This window comes from Zosterops lateralis (genome assembly GCF_965231275.1).
Source record: "Zosterops lateralis genome assembly, chromosome: 1".
Lineage (NCBI taxonomy): Eukaryota > Metazoa > Chordata > Aves > Passeriformes > Zosteropidae > Zosterops > Zosterops lateralis.
Genome location: NC_139762.1, coordinates 97,089,461 through 97,110,831, shown reverse-complemented (window position 1 = coordinate 97,110,831; position 21,371 = coordinate 97,089,461). Strand labels below are relative to the sequence as shown.

The window sequence follows — 21,371 nt, the reverse complement described above, 5'->3', positions numbered from 1 at the left end:
TGCAAACAGCTTCCAGCAGATAATTTAGCTCTACAACTAATATTACAACTTTGACTCAATCCTAACTTAAACACATGGAACAATTTTAGGGCTTAATCAAACCTGTGCAGTCCCTCTTTTGAATAGCAGGATTTTTTAACTGACAATCATCTTTCCCTCAAATACATATGTTAGAATTTTAAACAGTTGACCATTTGACCAATTATACAAATTATTTGAACCATTGACCAATTACTTTCAAACATAAAGCATTAAAAGCCATTTCTGGGTTTTATTGGTTGACTCTAACTAAAGAGTCACAAAGGAACTCTTCCGAGTAGTGGGGATCCTGAATGAATGTAGAGTATTGCAAAGAGAAAATATTAAAAGACTTTAAAACATTATTATTTGAATTTTCTTTTTTTTTCCTTTGCTATGCTTATTTTTCTTTTTTCCAATTGAATTACTTCTAGATATTCAATTATATTTCAGTTGCCTTGAACTAGGAGGACTGGTTTAGGCTGTTGATTATTAGGATCCCACATTAACACACAGATTCAGAGACTTGGTATTTACTAATATTACCATGTTAATTGAGAGAAACAGCTGGAAGATTAGGACTTGAAATCCCAATTAAATTCCATGGTCTGTTTTCACAAGAAATTGTCCAGTACTGTCTAAACTTTTGTTAAAAAAGTGCAAAGTGTTAACCTCAGAGATGTTCCCATGGCATTCTAAAAGTATTTTTCAGGGGGAAAAAAAAAATCTATATTTTCTCTATTAATAATTTCCGTAGTAACTGAATCATGTGCTGTTAAAAAATTGAATTATACAAGTGACTGACAGTTATAATCTTTTTCTCCTTTTACTCATTAATGTGATTTTTTCCTGAAGCTCAGAAGACTTAAAGGATGGATAATTAAACAAACCTTTAATATTGCCCTCATATGAATATATTAAACTGGAAAGACATAGATATTAATTTAAATAGGCATATTATCATTGTTACCTGTGTGACAGTAGCACCTGTGATCTGGGTATAAAATTTTATTTCATTAACAATGAATTTACTTTGAAGTTTTATATTTCGTCTCTCACTGGGATTTTCAGTTTTAAAGGCAGTTCAATTGTTTCCATGCTTCCACTCTTAACATATAAAGACATTTCATAGCCACTGTGCAGCTATATGGAGTCTGTAAAATTATAAATTTAGATTATTTACCATTATTCAACAACTTATTCTAGAAAAGCATTAAGGTACTGATTGTTAAATGGAATGCAAAAACAATGAGATTGAAGTAAATTAGTCTGGAATTCTGTTTCAGCCAGCTGTGTTTTAGAAAGTTGAAAGGGAGAGGTTACATTGCTTTGAAGAAGAAACTTCTGTTTAATTTACATATTTCCTTAGTCTTTTATCTCCCAGGACCATGGTTCAAACATTTCAAGGAACCACAGTTTACTAGACCTCAACCACAGTGCTGTGGAACCGAATTAATACACATTTTTTTTCTGAAAGACTTGGGGTGTGGCATAGCCTAAAGAGCACCATAAAAAATGGAACATTTCAGCTCATTGCAGCAGACACGGATACTAGAAAATACATTAATTAGCAGTCTTAATCCTAAGATTTAACGAATACAGGCAAATTAACTTTTGTGATGTTTGGGGGTTGCATTCTACAAGACAGCATTTGCTGAATCATCATTTTTCCTGTTGCAATTCAGTAGGTTACCCAGAAATTTAGGGCTTGCAAAACCAGAAGTTTGCTAACACAATACCACTGTCAAACAAGAAATTAACAACAACCAAAAAATTACCTTGCAAAAAGGTAATAAACTACAGTGGTAAAAACATCTGAAAAAGCCAAGGAGATCTTATAGTTCTATTCAACCATAAACTATTTGGACTAACTGGGAATTATTCTTGTAAATACTACAAAAGCACTGGTCATATCTCAAACAAGGAAAATGAGATCTTTTAATTCTGAGAACTACCCTCATGGCTTATCAGTTGCATGGGACACAGTAGTTTGTTTCTAAGGTAGTTTGTCTCTATCTATGTTAACAAAGAAGGGGAAGGAGAAAGAGGTCTCCATGAGCACACCTTGGCTGTTTGAGAATCAGAGCACCATTTCAGCATTCTGGAAAAACAAAGAACATTAGCTCTGCTCGGTTAAAATAGTTCTGCCAAGAGAACATCAACTCTTCAACATTAACCTTTGTGTTTTCCAAAGACACTATGCCATTGCATTAAAATTATTCTCTTCTAGATCACATAATCTTTCTTTTGATTTCACTCAAAACTATAAAAACAGGAGACAAGGAAGAAAGAAAAGGACTCTCAAAAAACCAAAAAAAAATCAAAACCCCATGTTGCTTTTTAAATCTGAAAAAATGTGCTCTGCATACATATTATAATTAACAGGACACCAATTGCTGATCCAAAGATTAACTATATGAAGATCAAGAGAAGCAGATAGGTTTGTTTCTATAGTAATCGTGGAATTTAATAAATCCCTAAGGAGAAAGTAGCTTGCAAGACCATGCTTATCATCTGAGTTCAAGATAAAACTAATCAGCAAATGCTTATCTGTATGTTCATCACTGAAAGGAAGCCTTAAATCCTGCATTAACTTCAGCAAAAATTCAAAAGGTGCAAATATAAAATTCTATGGTTTTCTAAATATAGGAGTGAAATATGGTAATTCTTAAGCAAAAAGTGAAAAGACAGCATGTTTTCTGTACTGCATACAAATCTGTTCAATCTCAAATCTGCAAGTTACCTTGAACAAGTTTTTATATTATTTTAATAATAAAATAGCCCATTATTTTCAACCCAGCCAGTCAAAATTAATGAACAAACCTATGTAAAATACTAGACTACTGAGCATGTTGGACCACTAAGGAAACAAAATCCTTATGAAACCTTATGTGATATGTCTCCTTATATGAGATGCCACACAGTAGCCTGACTGAAAATTTCTAACCATTTATTGTCACAATGTTATCTTTTTAATGTATATTTATCTGGTTTTTATTATATTTATATTCATGTATATTTATCACTGCTATTATAAAGGGAGGAAAATAATGAGGGACTAAAAAAAAAGAAAAAAAAAGCTTGGGAAAGGGCAAGGGAAACAAGATGGTAAAAGAATAAGAATGCAAAATACAAAAGGAGACAATGAAAATTAGAGCAATGGGAAAAAGAAGTGAAAGAAATCGGAATAAATTGCTAGATATAACAGGGAAGTGAGCACCTGCTTGAAGAAAGTGGTTGTGTCAGTCACAAGGAGGGGTCAATGCTGTCACTAGTGGTCAGCACTCATCTCTGGCTAGTTAAAGGAGCCTTTTGCTTTTCTGTCAAGTTTCTAGGAATATAAAATATATAACATTTGGTACTGTTGCCTTTTCTTCTTCAAGGTTACATCCACATTGTTGTCATCTAACTTGGGAAGTGCTTCCAAAATAAAGCATTTCAGACATTTCAGATTTTCGTTTGACCTTCTCTTGTAACAGTCCTTAAATCTATCCAGCTCATAAAACTCTTAGATTCTTATACAGAAAATGATACCAAAAATTTTGCATTTGCTACTTGCCAGATGGATCAGTCTAAAATGCCTTTATTTGTTTTCTCTGTACATGAAACAAAATTTTCTTTTATAATGCAAGTCTGAATATCCTGTTCCCTCCTATAATATAGGTTCTGTTTCCCTTAGTTATTTGCATAAGTAGTCATGCACAAATGAAATGGATTGCTGAGTGTGGACTCAGACTTCAGGCCTTTCATGGTTTGAAATGCACATGCAGAGCTGTAAAGCAGAATTTGTCTACAAATGTATAACCTAGTGAGTCATCCCTATGACAGTGACTCCCCACAGTTACGCTCTGTACATACTTCCCACTCTTATCCAGTATATCCTTTGCAAGATGCATTTTGTCTAACATGACAAGGCTTCAGGTTTTTCTGCTTCCATTTTAACACTCCTAGAAAGGAGATATTAAGAGACATTACAAACAATATAACTTGACTACTGAAAGATCTTGGGATAGCAACCCACAGTTTCTTCATTGTAAGGACTCAGCCAAATCACCTCTGCTTTCTGAAGGGAGCAAGTAAAGGGCAAAATAAATATCTCAGTCAGCATAGCCAGCTTGTCATGAAATACCATTAAAATTGTATTTAATACCACTCTGCTGCTTCCTCCAAACTCCTGCTCTCTCATACGCTGTCACAATGTTCTGTCAAATGATCAGTTCATTGCTACACTCACAGCACTGCTTTTCCAATAGCCTGCCTGGCCATAATTTGAAGGACAGTCTACAAAGGTATGAGGATAGAAACTCCCTAAGCCAGCACTGTCATTAAAGTTGCAGTATAATGAAACTATGGCCTAAGTAACTCACTTAAAACTGCACTTCACGTCAAAGGAAGATGGCCAGAAACTGAACTTAATGCTCCATGGCATGTCTACACTCTAATTGAAACATGACAGGGCAAGTTCACTGCCCAAGGACCAACAGGCACAGACCAACCTCCACCTATGATCATGAACTTGCTGTCCCCAAAACAGAGTGGCCTTGTCCCAGCTTCAAACAAGCATGCATGGGCCTGAGCAGAGGAAATACCCCACAGGCTTTTGTGTCTGCTCACCTCTGCACCTCATGTATTCTTCCTCACCTTATGATACATCATCACAGCAATGCAATGATGACTTTTTGAAGTGTGTAGAGCGAGCGTCTTTTACCCTGTGCCTTCAGATGGCCATTAAAGCTGTCCACACATCCTGGGTGTCAAAGCTGGGGCTCCTACCACCACTTTTCTGGCTCTGTTTACTGTGGCCAACATCTAACTCGTTCTGAAAACCACCATGGTGTGACCCACATGTGTGCAACACAGGCTACCAAAGCTGCTATTCACCAGAGACAATGCTTTGTGCAGTCAAGCTCCTGCTCCTGGGAAATGGTGTGAGAAAAGCAACTGGCTTGGAAATCAGCAGTGCTAGTTCACACCAATGCATGGAGGCATTGCTTCTTCCAAAGGGAAGAAGTGAAAAGAACTGCCAGTGCTGTGGAAGCTTCCCTTTTTCTTACCAATGAAGTGCATCACATCCTGACACAACCGCAGGCTTATTAACCACCTTTAAAGATGACTGGCATGGTAGAGTAGTATATCATTTGAACATGGATATTACAAGCTTCACTATTTTATTATGCATTTACTTTACAACTCTTTCCCAGCCTCTATTGCAGCTAAACATGAGGAACAGTCTTACTTCAAGATCACCATACCTTTAGCCCCCAGTGCAAACTTCATTCCCTTATGAGCCTTGCTGCACATTTCTAGCCAAGATCACACCTTTTAGATATAACAGTTAAGGATGTCAGTATGAAAAATTCCTCCCATCTCATAACTACCATTTGCAAAACCAGAAGAAGGCTTGCAACTTCTCTTCTTGAGATTGTTTAAGTCACAGATAATCATTATCCATTAGGTAAAACATAATGCCTGAGTTGGATTAATTTCCCATACATGGCTTGAGCCTTTGCAAAACTAAGTGAGCAACTCAAAGTGTTATTTTTAGTGTCTCTTAGCATTTAGATTTCTGACATCTGAAGCTGGGGCAGCAACAGCCCACAGAAAGAACCCTGTGCTTCTGAATTATGCTTGAATTCCAGGTGCTCTCTGGAAACTAAAACCCAACACAGATTCACATCAGTGCACTGACAGCTTTCCTAAGGCAGACCACTTAAACTATAAACATATATGCAATTTGTAAAAACGACATACTATATTCCAGATTCATATCTTCATTTAAATCCTCTTCTAGACATCAAGGATTAGTTGGGCATTACTTATCCGTTCCCTGCTAGAAATCTTTCTATTTTAAATCACGACAATGTGATACAAGAAGCTCCCAGTTCCTTAAAGATCCAAAGAGAACTTCTCATATTCTGGTATTTCTATCTGTCTAAGGAACAATACTTCCATTTACTCTTTAGAAAAATATTACCTCTTCTCCTTCAACCCACTCCAAAACCCTTTTGATATTCTTACCTCACAGTGGTATCAGATAAATCTTAAGTTAACACCACAATATATTGAATCATCTCTTGCAACCCACAGCATTTTTGGATGGAATTGAAGCATTTGGGGATTTCACAAATAAGCCATGAAGACTAAAATTATGTAATCCTTCTGCATTTGTTTTTAAAAAAGGTATTTTTAAAAGATGGGAAAGCAAAGCAGAAGATATGCACCACAACAATGCCATCTCAAGGTTTAGTTCAATTTTGAAGTCTTTATTTGCATAAAATACAATTTTGCATGAAGACACAACATAATTTAAAATTATTTTTCCACTGGAACCCAGACACAGCTTTTAAGTATTAAATCTGCTGAAGGCAAATGATCTCTTCCTTCATCTTAGAAGCAACTAATGCATTCTTCAAGGGCTTGTCTGGGCCAACAAGTGTTTCTCCCATCTTTTGCAGGAAATACCCTTAAAATTAATTTTCATAGTGACTGACAAGAAGAAAGTCTTAGCTATCTTCCACTTTATGTAAAGGAGATCTCCTTTTTTTTTTTTTTTTTTTTTTTGGAATTTTATTCCTAGAAACTATATTTTTATACAGACCATCTACACCGTTTGAGATCCAGCCTACCATAGGAGTACCTTTTTTCTGAAATATCTCCTGTTCTACCAAATGTTCTGTTCAGGGACAGGAAAGTTATTCTGAGACTTGAAGAGTTAACTGTTTGTTGACAAAATAATCTCCAAAAATGTCTTACAAAAACACTCTGACATTTTGATAGTGTTATCTGTATGGGGATTTTATTTTATTTCAACTTTAGTCTGCTTTCAGAAAATGTTATCAAGTAGATTATAATATAGACCTGAGGACAACAGGTATGTTTAGTGAATTGTCTGATCCTGTACGAAACACTAAGGAGAAGCGGCTGAACTGGCCCAATATGCAAAGTTAAGATCAAAAAAAGTCATATTTTACAAAAAACAAAGAGGAAATAAACAAAAATACCCAGTGGCCATCCAAATCACCAGTCTGCATTTCTCAAGTACATTATGCTGTCACAACATTCGAACAAATGTTTTTATAAAAGCATACTTAGGAAAAAAAAATAATAGAAAAGTTAGTCAGCTCAAGTCAAAATGACTCAATAACAAAAGAAAAAAAATCAGAAAGTCATAAAGTCCTTCTGTCTTCTTTTAGTGCTGTGACCAAGTTTTAACAGTGTATGAACAGCATACTGTCTAGTTTAGATTGAGTCAGCATTTACTATTCAAGTAAAGAGAATAAAATTGCCACTATGGCAATATATGGGGGATTTTTTGAATTTAGAAAAACTCAAGGCACTTCTTCAAGATGAAAATACACATCCTACATTATTGATTAGATCTTTAATTCCTGAAAACATTGACTACAAGTTGCCACCTTAGCACAAATTTAAGTATGCTACAAATTGTCATTTCTTTAAAGCAGCAGTGTAGCAACTGAAGACAAAAGAGAGCTGAGGTTTGGGTCTTGTTTTGAAAAAATGACAACCAATATAGTATCTTATTTTGAGTAACTTGGGGTGTATACTTCTGTGGAGAAAGAACAAGAACTTTCCACAAATAACCTTGATTTGGTAGTAATGCTACCTGCTGTATGGCAGACAAATTTAACAGCCAAAGGCTCTCTGTACTGTAAGTAGCGAACAGAAGATTTCTTTTGGAAGGACTTACATGCATACCAGTGGGAGTTTATGTTAAACATAGCTTATGGCACAAGACACTGGTATGAAAACATACGGCCCTCCTCCATTCCTTTCCCCCATTTCCATTACTTCTGTCTATGCATTTTCAGCGCCTTCATGTGTCAGCCATAGAGCTTAGCAAAGCTTCCATTTCTTAACTCAAGACAGCCTAAAACCACTCACACCATTTTGGTCAGGACAGTCATCAACCAAAGGAAGACAACGCCAACCTTGCAACTGAGCTACAAAGCAATACTATTCCTCTTACTAGTAATGACCTTAGAGGTTCCCTTGCTTGTCTTTAAAGGTTTTATTTTTGAAAGCATTCAAAGCTTTACATTCAAAAATGCTTTATGTAAAATACTTGTAGTCTATGTATCCTTGCATTTTTCTACTCCTCAGTGTATAAACAGAAGGAAGTTTGCTAGCAACAGGAGAGTTCACATCAGCTGCTAAATGGTGCTTTATGTCAGTAAACTGTATACAGGATAGTCACAGTAATGCTTTAAAATAGTTAAAATTTCAGAAATCAGAGAATTTTTTCAGGAACATGCACACTGCCTAGGCAGCTTAGGAAAACCTCTCAGGAGCCCAACAAAGCATTCAGCACAATACTGTCAAAATTGTCTTTGTTGGTTCCGGCAATGTCACAGGCCACAGCTCTGTGTGATTCAATCTGTTAGAGATGTGTTCAGTGATGAGAACAAAACTGCAGAAAGTGGCTTTGCTCCCTGAGAAGATTTGAGAGCCAGTACCAGTCTGTCACAGGATAATACAGCCTGAAACATCTGTAGTCTCAGGAGATTTCAACAGCTTAAGGGAAATGCATTCTGGTTTTGCACCCTTTTCAGTGACTTGAGCTTTTGGCTGTCAAGAGAACAATTCTCCCCCCTCCCAGTCCTCCAAATACAACTGCTTCTCCAAACATGCTGACAAAGGATGAACAGGGTAAATTAGTTCTGGACCAAAACAGAGCAAGCTGAACCTTTTACTTAAGTAATTCATGAGAATTAAGCACTTTTGTGCCATCTTCATCACATCAGATGTCTGAGAGTGCCATCCTCCTGTCCTTTAAGCAGTGAGCACCACAGTGTGGACAAGAGCTGTTAAAACAGCCCAGGTAAACAATGAAGCAGCATGAGACTGTGCACGTCTGAGTGCTAAGACTACTCAAGTGCTTCCAGAAGGAAATGTAAGCTAGGATAGGCTGACTCAGGTTCCTTTGCTACAGAAACTTCTGCAGGTCTGCTATTTTAAAATCTCTTTTTCGGAAATTCACTTGTGTTATACTGCTAGAGTGCTCACTAAATCACAGACAAGCAAATATAAACTCCTACCTCTAGAGACTATTTTCAAGATCCTGCAGAAAACCAGCTGCATTTCTGCACTGCATGACTGGGGCCTAGACTACACTTACAACAAACATCCCAGGAAACAGAGTCTCCTACACAACACGTAACATCTACGCTTGACACTGTAAATTAATCCAAAGGAAACAAGCTCTTTTGAATCCTTTTTATTACAGAAAAACAGAAGGCTTACACTTGACTTAAAAAAAAAAAGCAGCATTATTTTATGAATCCAAAGTTATTACAGTGTAGTTGCTTTAAGAAACCTCTAGAGACTGAAGAAAAGAAATAAAATGCCCCTCCTCAGACAGCATTCTAGCTCACTTGAGTGACCACAGCAAACACCTTAATTTCTCATCACTTCTGACACCCAGTACATGACCTGCCCCCCTTTCTTCTGCCCATGACTTGTTCAGTGTAGCTGGAGGAAGGATTTGATGAAAACAGCAGTACATTAGTACATTTCAAGTCTAATTTTCAACAGTTCAGTACGCATCTGATGGATATTAGAGTTCAGAAGTGACCAACACACAGGCTTTCCTCCTAACTCCAGCTATTAAGTGCTACGGTTTGAACAGATCCCAGTGTGATCCATTTCTTCCATAGTATTTATCATTATTCAGGTCCACATCTCAGAATATTTCCCAGCAAGTCAACTGGCTACTACTGATTATAAATACAAACAAAAATAACTACAAAAAAAAAAAAAAAAAAAAAAAAAAAAAAAAAAAAAAAAAAAAAAAAAAGAAGGCTTTATGTTGAAACAGTTCTTAGCAGTACAGTAGAACTCAGGATTTTTTTTTTTTCATTACACTCCAGAGAGGGAACAGCACCATTTCAGTGACCACTTCAGGTTTTTTCATTAAGTCAAAAGCTGCAGGTTTCCAGCCTGAGCCAACATTATATATGCAACTGATCTGTACTGAAATCCTAAGAAAAGAGACAAAGAAAACATACTACTGCCTTAATAGTTCTACATTTTGACAATCAGCACTGCGCTGTGCTGAAGTCCAAAGAAATGTACAGGTTTTTCATTCAGTGATTTTTAATTTTTTTTTTTTCAATCCACAACTCAGGAGCTCAATACCATTAAAAAAATACCCCTTTCTAAACACATTTTTGAGCACCTATTCCTCACATATATGCTAAACCTACACCTCTCAAAGGTTCTACCAAAAAAATAAAGCATCAACAAAATCAAGTAAACTCAAGTCACTATGTACAACTGGCTATAATGACAAAAATGAAAAAAGGCAATTCATAGAAAGAAAACAGACAAAAAAAAAAGAGGGGGGGAAAAAACACTGTATCAGATACCTGCTACTCAGTGTTCCATCTCATTTTTAATCTCTCCTCCAAAAAGGAAAAGGCTTGTATTCATAATCAGACATGGAATTTTTCCAAAATAAATTTCTACTCTCTTTACAACATGTTGTTTACACTGTTTGATAACCAAAATCTTTCAAGTCAGAGATCCACTTAAGGTATGGCAACCTGAAGCCAGCTGTTACCAAGCTACTGAAACAGGCGAAACAAGTTTCTTTCCCACAGGGAAAAAGGATGCAATACATTTACCCCGGTTATGATTCTACAGCGTCATCAAATTTACCCCAACACAGAACTTGTCTATTTAAGCTTACTCATGGTTACTATTTAAAATTCCTTACTTTAGTGCTATAGCATAGCAATTTCCTACATGATCAAGCATCCTTATAAGGAGGACATAATATTTTGTATTATATAGTAATTTAGCCCTAAAAAAAAAGAGAGAGAAAAAAAGGAAAAACCCCAGCACAAATAGTTTGAGTAGGGGCAATATAAGTTCTGTTTCTGTGGTACTTTCCATGACATTTATGCCAAAGGCTGCTTTATAGCTTATTGTTGGAGACTTTTAGCTCTGGACACAAATTAGTCCTTTTTGCAGTCACAGGTTTGTATTAAAAGTGGCTTTTATGGTGAAATAGGTAACAAAAATGCTTTATACTGATCGTCTCCATCAGTGCTAATATTAAGCTCCACTAACTCCCTCCTTCAGAGTAGGTTGCAGTCTCAAACAAAACTACCTATCTCAAAGGTATATAACAATCTCAAGTAAACACTGTAAAATAAATATAAACCATTCAAAAAGCTTGTCATTAGAGAGTTATACAAATAGTCAGAAGGAGTTCATATTGACATCTTCCTTTATCAAGCTGTGCTGCGGATTCAGAAAACTTACAGATCTTTTGCACTCTAAGCGTGCAATCACTCACAGAAAGTAATCAACAGGCAATCATGTTGTAAAAGGTTTTTAACATAATCTTCCAAAATTTTTAGCTGCTAAAGCACTAATAAACACTTAACTTAGCATATAATTCCCACATCCTGCATCTAGCAAACATTCTTAACTGCTAATAATTATATTATTACATGGTAGAATGGTCCTTCAATTACCAAAAATTTACATTTAAATTGAGGAAATAGAAAAGTTCGCTGTTTTGGTTTTGTTTTTCTTTTCCCATAATAATATGCAACAGGTAGAACATGTGACTTCTTAGAAAACTTGTAAGTTGTCTTCGGCTATCAGCTAAAAACACTTTGTAGCTCTCCTAACCTTTCCTTGTTTTCAGCTTTAATTTTATATGATTGAGTGCATAGCTGGGCTATATTAGTAGCAGCTCATCACATAGAGTAAGGTCAAGTAACATTATCTCTGTTCTGGAAATGAACAATTCAAAACTCTTACAAAAATGGTGTAGAACTGTACCTGAAAATTTCTTCAGTTTAAATTGCTCTTTGTTAATCTACTAAGGACAATTAACAGAACATCCATTTTTTTTTTTCTGTCAATTTCTGAGAAAGTGTGAATACATGCAAGTCAAAACTACCATTATGCAGATAAAACGGTCCTCTTTCATGAAGATAATCAATAAATGACAACTGCCAATAAATAAGTCTATTTGGAAATTTTAGAGAATTCTCTTGTTAAACAAGTTAGTCTTTTTTCTTTTCCATAATGTCTTTCTGTTTAAGCTCTCCATCTGAAAGTTCTGTGTATTTTCCATTATTTTCCTCCTCTTGTTCTTCCTCACTGCCTTCATCTGTGAGCTCCCGATCACCACTTTCCTTCTTAGCTCCCTCATGCTCAAACACCTCTCCCTCTGTATCAGCTGTGCAGATTCCGTAACACATGATGCTGATGACCCCCAAGGGTAACCCAAAGAGAAAGCATCCCAGCAGTGGTGAACTCTTGAACACAGACTGTTGAAATAGAAAGTAAAAACCACTTTCAGTGAATATATAGTTACTGCATTATTTCTCTTATCATTCTGTGTATTTATTCAAAAAACATCCAAAATGAGAATCAGTGTTTTTTAGAGGGCTCTCAGAAGCAACTAGGTTGGAAAAGACCTTTCAGATCATCAAGCCCAACCTATGACATAACACCACCAACAAGAGCACATCACTAAGTGCCACATCCAGTCTTTTATTAAACACCTCCAGGGATGGTGAATCCCCCTCACCTCCCTGGGCAGCCCATTCCAATGCCCAATCACCCTTTCCATCAACAACCTCTTCCCAATGTCCAACCTAAACCCTCCCTGGCACAGCTTAAGTCTGTCCTCTTGTCCTAATGGATGTGTTATTTTGGTTTTTCTGCTTGTTTGGTTTGGGTTTTGGGTGTCATTATTGTTGTTGCTTTGTGGTTGTTTTTTTTTAAGGTTTGTTTGTTTGCTTTCTTCTGCAAAAATGGCAAGGAGACCTCAACTTCAACAATTTCTGCTACAAGTTCATAAAAAATGACACAGGAGTTGAAATATTACAATATTGCATTGGAATAGCTAATGTTTACATGCCAACTGCATATCCTATGCATTCTTTGAACCTTTAGAAAAAATTGTTCTAAGAGCGTTAAAAAACACTTTGAAGAAAAAAGTTTCACTTCTTACTTGTGTCTTGTTCTCAAAAATTAATCTGGAGAAAAATTCTAGAGAGCTTCCTGTTGAGGAGTAGCTTAATGGCACAGGAAGAAGGATTAATGGTTTCAGAAACTGGTGGCTAAATATTGTACTTTCACAGAAGTTTGGAAGATGCTCATTTAGAAACAAACGAGTTTCAACTTAAATTCACAGCACAGGTTTATTTGCTTGAGTAGGACAAGTGAGGAAATGGATTTGTGTACATCTTCCCAACAAAATTTTCTTAAGCATAATTAACTTATGAGAAAGCTGATAAAAATGTTTGCTTTAAAACCACACAAAGAGTAGTATTTAATCCTCTTATGCTCTAAGTAATTAAACCAAAAATGTCACATTCCTCAGAAAAGTGAAGTGGTACCAGTTTCAGGAAAGAACATCAAAAAAGTCAAGGAAAAGTTCTTGAATTTTCTCTGTTCTATCCCTTAAAACACATCAGGCATATAGAAGAGCAGTGAAAAATAAAGAAACTAAGACATGTTGAATATTTATCACACATATTATTAAAAAATGTAATCAAGAAGTTCGTTTGGCTTAAAGCTATACATATACCTGTAATATATACACAATATAAAACAATTAATACAAAAATATTTTTTAAATCTCCTGAAAGTGTTTGTATCCTGACTGACATGGGCACCACCTAATTCAATGAAAAATAAAACTTACCACTATAGTAGACTTGGCATCGTAGATTATTCTCTTGATCCGTTGCAGAAGTCCATCACCACCCTGTGCCTGAAATTTCAAATGGAACCATGTCAAAACTGCTGACATTTTTCAGTTATGATTCCGAAAGTTCATTCTTCAGACATTGTAATCTTAAATCCCTTTAAGTCCTCCTTTAGAAGGAAATGAAAAGTGATTATTCTTACATCTCATGATGCCCAGATATCCCAACTTGCCAAGCTTGGGCAAAGATTAATCAGTAGACTCACGAAAAAGTCCCTCAAAATTGTTTTAAACAATCAGTGCCAACTTGGACAATGAGCTGACATTCTCTCTCTTACTATAAAGAAATACTAACAAAAACTAGCAACTGTCCCAATGTAACAATGGTAAAACTGCAGAGCTCTTCTGAACTTTCCTGCGGCTGTTGAACATCCACTTATGGATTATGACAGCAGAGGTAGCAAAATATAAGAACTAAGCAAAGAAAATATATAAAGGTGTAATAAATAAAACCTGTGTCAAGCAATGACAGACTATACCCACATTTCCCCCTAATTGAACAGTATCTGAAATAACTCCATGAATCAGAAGGCAGTCCTGTCTGCTGAACAGGACCAGTTTTCACCTTCCTTGAGTAGCCAGAGAAAAACTCATATTTGGAAGTCAACTCATCAGCACATGATCTGACCAAAACTCATCAAATAGCAAAAGAAGTCCACAAAAGATGAGACAGACTCACAAGAAGTTACCTATAGAGTCTTACAGAATAACAATAAAGTCCAGAAGAATAACCCACTTCCCAAGGAAGAGAAAGGGGAATGCCAGACTTCTCAGCAATTTCTCTGTGGTTCAGAAAGTCTATATCCTATTAGCTGTTTACCAGCATACTTTGAAGACTCTCATTCCTCAAGAGCTGCACAATTTCTTGGGCAGAGAATGCGGCCAAAGTAGTGCCATTTTATATCTACAGACACCTTAAATTTAGACAGCTTAAATGAAAAGAAGAATATCCTGTATTATTGTATTGTACAGAGATGTGAATTTAATCACTCTAGCTGAGATACTGCAAACAAAAGATAGAAAGACCTAAGTGACACTACAGCAACAAACACGAGGCATCTTAAATGATTTTTCTCCAAGTAAAAAAACCAAACAGACAGAAACCAATTACATCTGTTGTTTCAACCAGAAAGATACATACAAATAGAGTCTAACAGATGTTGATAACTCAATGCACTTAAAAACCATTCAGAAAGTGAGAATTCAAGAACAAAGAACCACCAAGTTATAGCAATATCCCTCACACTGCAACTGAAAGCATGGCCAGTAAAGTCTTGAACAGCACATAAATCCACCTATATCACATTCTACATCAACCAGTCAGATTAAATAAATCCAAGTATCCCATATGACAAATACCTTCTGTAGTATTTGCCATTGAACTAAAACTGCTCACATAATGCAAAGTGGAATTCAGCTAACACAGGAAGCACTCAATATACTGTCACTTGGGGCTTAAACCAAAAGCAGGCTTCTCCCAGAAGACAAATTATTAGCTATCAGCTCCCCTTCCTGGCAAAGCCTTCTTTGTCCAGAAGCATAAATGCAAGTTCTGCTACGTGACTTCTTTCCTCATCCACACAACATAGCTTTCTGTCCAATTTACAGTACACTGAGGGAATAGAAACTCAAAAATTATCCAAGTCATCAATTCAAATTGGTTTATTAACTTTTTTGTTTTAGCAAAAGACAGCTCTTCTTTAGTTTTAGAACAGAGAGGAGTAAGCTTGTGTCTATTTCTAACATTCAAAGCAAGTATAACACTGTTTTTTGAATTTGAAGTTGTAATTCCTCCAGCTATTTGATTTATTAATTTTCCACCCAAAAGAAAGGGTGCAGTTAAATAATGCACTATAATTCAAAATTATAAACAAATGCATTTAATTCAAACCAGGAGATGAATAAAAATCTCTCCATTTACAACTGCCCCAGTAAAACAAATATCAAAAGAAGCCAGCTAACATTACGCTACAAACAAAAGAAAGCTTGCTTTGTACAACATGCAACAGCATGACTCCAGAATTTACAATCACATATTCAGTGACAGCACCCAAGACAGTAAGACAGGACAGGAATATTAAACACATGCATAACTATCAGAGTAACCAATATTTTTCCTTACTTTAGCATCTAAGAAAATAAACACTAACCAATATATTTCAAGCCACTGTGAAGACTTACTTCAGCTGTACCATCCAGGATATTGTTAATAAACTGAACCATGTCTTCTGTGCTCTCAATGTGCCTATCTGGTAGAAAATACTGCTGATTGGAGGTATTCAATACAACAATAGTAGGGATTGTCAAGTCACTGGAAACATAAAGCAGACAGTTTATATATTTTAAGAACTACTATATAAGATATTTCAATTCAAATAATCCCTACGTAATTTCAAAACAGAATCCATTTCTTCATAATAATTTTTTTAAATCATAATAATTCTTTAAAAACAAGAAAGCAGGAGAAAAGGGGGAAGTTACTCAGCATGGTATGGTATGGACATGAATGGTATGGGCACGGTTCTCATTAATATTATTTTCCTTCACATCTGTGTCAGTGACACTATTGGAGCTTACAGCATTTTACATACCCAGAGCAACTGCAAATCAGGCACACTATGACTTTCCAAATAGTAAGAGATCACAAATAGCAGGCTTGTATATGAAATGTTTTAAGTATTTAAGTTCACAAAGGCAGAAGTGTAACTCGAAAATTTAATCCCACACAACCACTGTCTAACTGATCACCTTTATCAATCAACCTCTGCCAGTCAAGCCAAAAGAATACACCATGCCAAGCAGAGCTTTTCTTCAGCTCTTTTAGATACGGCTTATGGGGAACTGAGTTTTTAAAGAATTATTACTCAGCAATTAACCTTCATCTGCATGTGCAATAAATCACTATTGTAAAGAAAAAAAAAAAGAAAAAATGTTAGAAATTATCTCTGGACACAAAGCAGTTTACTCTACTGTTTGTTGTAGTGCTAAATTCAAAATAAGATCAGATTAAATTAAGAAAATTTAATACTGCAAAAGTACACTGTTTGGAAAGATTTAAATACATTAAACATGTTTAAAATCTTTTGTAGTCTTTATCAATTTTGTACAATTCTGTCAGTAATGAATTCAAGTACTTCCTTCACAGCAGAAGCAAAGCAAACCTTGTTTTCCTACGTTTTCACCCTTGTGTAATAGTGACATCCATGTACATTTGTAATCCATGTAAAATTGATGATGATTTCAGTCTCATCTGAGGTTATCAATTCATAGTAAATTATGTAATGGAAAGACTGGTTATTTACTCAAGATGCCCATTTTTCTTTGGAGTGTCTGAATTTATCATAAACTTCCTCTCACATTTTAGGTGGGGTTTTTGGTTTTGATTTTAATTCAAATGCAAACCTAAAAGTGAAAAAGTTTAATACTTATATATGACAATTTTCTGAACTTTTAGAAAGCTGAATAGTTTAAGATTTAAGGTGCAGACTCTATTCCCAGTACTGAAGCTGAAAGCATGGTGGCACCTCAGAAAACATAAGGGCAATTACAGGGATAACAAAATAATGCCATCCTTTAAATGGAACTTTAAAAAAACAACCAAATGACAAAACTTTGTAACTGAGGCAACCTGCAACATAACAGTCACTAAATATAATGTTTTCCCATGAAATTTTTATTCTTTTCTTACTAGGGATAAAGAAGAAATCTAAGTAGAAGGCACTCAAACCAAGTTCGGTGTTTCTGTGAGTGTGTGGTAACAAGCCACCAATTTCTGCCAAAGTATGTCCTCCCAGCCAAAACAGAACAAGTTTTATTAATTAGATGTAATGTTTCTATTGCATTTAACAGTCCAGTAACTGATGCTCTTGGAACTGGCAGAGTAGCCAAAAGGTAACCTCCATATACAGATTATTTGTGCTATACGAAAGTTCACGAAAGCACATTTAATGTGTTACTTCCAAGAGCAGAGGAGAGTTGTACATACACCTATAGCTTACAGTGATATTATACACCTTAGCTTATAAAAAGGTGTACTTCTGCTTTCAGTAAAATATTGAAAAGCATATTTAAATAATTTTTTAGATAAAATTATGTATTTTTATTAAAATACATAATATTCTGATTTCTTCTTTTGTGCATGGTTCTAAATGTACCATTTCTAATCCAACAAAAACATGTTCATACTCTGCTGAAAAGGCAGAATTAGAATGCCTACTAAAGCAGTTACAGTCAAGTTTAAAAATGTACTTTTGTCAAGGTGTAATTCTATCCCCAGAAATCATAAAATATTTTGCCCTTTGTAAAGAAAACAGAATTTGCTCCTATGTGCATCTGGCATAGTAAAAAAGTGTTTTGTGATACATTTTTCATTATTCATTTTTTTTTCTATTTCCACTTGCTGCCATCTGGTGACAAACCGAGGCAGTTGCAATACCTTTTTTTTTTAAATTCGAATTATTCATGTAGCCACATGAAGAGCCACTACTTTGAACATAATTTGCTGCATTCTTTTGCAAATTCCTACTTATACTTGAAAGGGATACACTGGGTTTAGAAAATAATTAAAAGCTGGTGAGTACTTGACCCAGAACTCTCCATATACTACTAATACTAAAATCAGGCATTTTGCTGATTCAGTTAAACAATCCAGCTAAACAGACCCTGCCACTGGATCACTACCACTCCAAGTGCCAGCTCTGTCTTCTTTCCCTTCATTTCCTTCCTCCCAGGCATCTCATCTCCCTTCCTTGCTTCTCTGCACGTTCATGCTGGCACTCAGCAGAGAAGGGAATGACATTGTTGAATCAGCAAAATAACTTCCCTACTTGCCCAGACAAAAAACCAAACACTTTTCTGACAGATAAACAGGATGAAACATCAGACAGACATAAGAGCCTGCACAGAAGAAGCAATTAAGCAAGAGAGGAAGGTCTCACTTTTGGCAATTATAAAACACTAGCTCAATCAAATCAGATAATTTTAATGGAGAGACAGTTGTTTTAAAATCAGGTGTTAATCTACAGACATTTTACAAAAATACAGACCTTGGGCTTTTGGGTCCACATGAAGCTCCTAGAATCTTTAGGGGCATGAACACATGCTTAATTATTGTTTTGATCTCTGAGAAATGGATTTGGAAAACTTACAGAATTATAATACTGACTCCTGGTTTTCCTTTCTTTCTTTCTCGTTTCTTTTTCCTTTCTTTCTTTTCTTTCCCAAAAGCCCAGCAGAGAAGTAGTAATTAACTACAACTGCCAAGCAACTCAACTCTCTAATTATGCATTTTTTAGAAAATTACCATAGTTAAGCATCTTGTTAAACCACCTGTATATTTCAAAATATACCATGTACATATCAAGTGCAGACAGAATCTTCCATGCTTCTCTGCAGAAGTGCATTTCCATGCATGTCTTAAAAAAACATCAAGAGTGAAAGCCTCACAATTCTAACAGTAAGTAATTTAACAAAGTAGACCTAAAAGATAAGCTTTGTCAATCAGCATTATCAGTAAGCCAAAAATCTAGCCTAAATTATACAATTATGCAGTTTAATTTAACAAATAATTGATACTATGGTACAGGCTGAATTCTGATGACAGTGATTTTTTTTCTTAGTCATGAAAGCCAAGAATTTTTTGTAAGATTATTTTCAATTAAACACACTTGATAACAAACACAAGAGATGGAAGAATATTTAAATAAGAATTTACTTACTCCATTAGTAAACTATTAATGTAATCATTTCCATCCATATGGCCAAACTGGAAATCTCTGTAAGACAAGTGGTTAAAAATAAAATGATGACAAAGATAACACAATAGTGGATTTCAGCAAAAGTTCTTCCTTAAATACTTTTCTTATAATTGAAAATGAGAGGACACACTCAGCAATGCAATTCAAAAGAAGTGATGATCTAGAACACAGCATTATGAAACACAGTCAGTTAATGAAATGATCCTATTGAATATCAGAATAAAAATACAAAAGCCAGCACTGTTACATTTTTCCCTTAAGAAAAAAAAAAGTGACTGCTGTCGTAGAAACATTAATGCAGAAGTCCAATTAAAACATCAGAGTACCTGTGAAAGTGATCCCGATAATCTCTGGCAACTTCCTGAATAATAGACTTTAACCTGGAAGGAAAACAAATGGCATTGATAATCCACGATAAACTCTTTCTAAATACAAGCAATAAGAATCAAGATTTCCCCAGTAAGAAGCAATTCATGCCTCATCAGCAAAAAGGACTAACAAAAAACCCCCCAAAAAACCTTGTTCATCTTGCTTTGTTCCTAAAGGTTGAAAATAGCATACCCAGTACTTGAAGAGTATTTTTTCATTCTGTATACGCAACCAGAAAGGGACAGGGGGAGGTCTTGTTCCTCTCAGTCTCTTCAGCAAACTCTAACTCCAGTAAAAACATCCCTTCTTTAAAGTTCCACAGACAACAAACATATAAACATCGCTGCCTTAATTTTCAATGCGAGTGAACTGAAGTACAGTCATTTGTTTAAACTCACTGAGTTAATCTCAAAGTCATCCAAACTCAAGCACTTTTGTCTATGTTTAAAAGGTGACACAATAGCTTTTAAAAGCTATGAGATCACCATTTGCTCCTGTGATCCCATTAACAAATGGCAGAAGACTGATACAGGAATTCTCACAATCTCAGTGAACTCACATGTGCTTCAACTAAGCCATAAATTAAGTAAAGTTAGTACACTAAATCAGAAATAAAAGAACATTTACAAGTTAAACTCACTAATTTAACCTACATTTCTCAATATTTAAGAAACTTCCAAACTTCCCTATGTCACACCAGCACATTTCTCCCATAGTGACACTAATACTCAATTCTGTTACCTGGTATGTTCCACTGAAGAGTTTTTATCATCAATGACTGCAATAGCCACAAGTTTTCCTAGAATAAGGAATAAAATTCTTGAAACCATTAAAAAAACCCACACATTCTCCAATTGGAAATACATCAGCTTAGAAGATCAGGCACTCTCCAGGAACAGGAATTAATTTTTAAGAATAAACCAGTCTCACAGCCTAAGAGCCTCTTCAAGCTGACCATGCTGTGATCCTAAAACTACTGAAAATAAATTAAGGTGGGGGTTAATGCCAGACCACTAGAAATGTATGAAAAGCCTGTCTATAGAAAGAAGTTGAAAGGGAGAAAATGCATAAAAATTAATTTCCTACTCAAGCTGTATATACCTAAATATGAGGCTATGGAGACCTGTATTATATAGCAGCAAGTACAAACTGATTCTAAGTGAATAAATCAGTATTTATGTATATGTATGTATTTAATAATGACTATTTTTCACACTGTTGTGAGCATTATGGAAAAAAGAACTGGGAAATTTACTGGCAGAACCCAGAATTCATGACATCAGAAATACAATTTAGTTCAGAGCCCTCTTTCAGAGGAGCTTAAAGGTCAACACCAGAATACACAAATCTTTTCAAGATTTACTTTGTGAAGTTCTTCTGATTAAAAAACAACCCCAAAACAACTCCAAACTCAAGGAGTGCTATGGTCAATCAGACAAAAATATGTTTAAAAAGCTGGACAAAGTTTCTCC

At 35.4% G+C, this 21,371-nt stretch overlaps 1 protein-coding gene across 1 annotated transcript in view; it reads right to left on the bottom strand.

Annotated features, from left to right (window-relative positions):
- Positions 1 to 10,513: 10,513 nt before the first annotated feature.
- The window catches only part of TMX3 (thioredoxin related transmembrane protein 3), a 28,149-nt gene continuing 17,291 nt past the window's right edge, over positions 10,514 to 21,371 (bottom strand). The window contains exons 11-16 of the mRNA XM_083857183.1: positions 20,641 to 20,698; positions 19,857 to 19,910; positions 19,492 to 19,548; positions 15,956 to 16,085; positions 13,712 to 13,780; positions 10,514 to 12,326 (exon numbers count right to left, since the gene is read on the bottom strand). Coding sequence (XP_083713309.1) covers positions 12,060 to 12,326; positions 13,712 to 13,780; positions 15,956 to 16,085; positions 19,492 to 19,548; positions 19,857 to 19,910; positions 20,641 to 20,698 — 635 coding nt within the window. The 3' untranslated portion in view covers positions 10,514 to 12,059. The remainder of the gene's footprint in view (positions 12,327 to 13,711; positions 13,781 to 15,955; positions 16,086 to 19,491; positions 19,549 to 19,856; positions 19,911 to 20,640; positions 20,699 to 21,371) is intronic.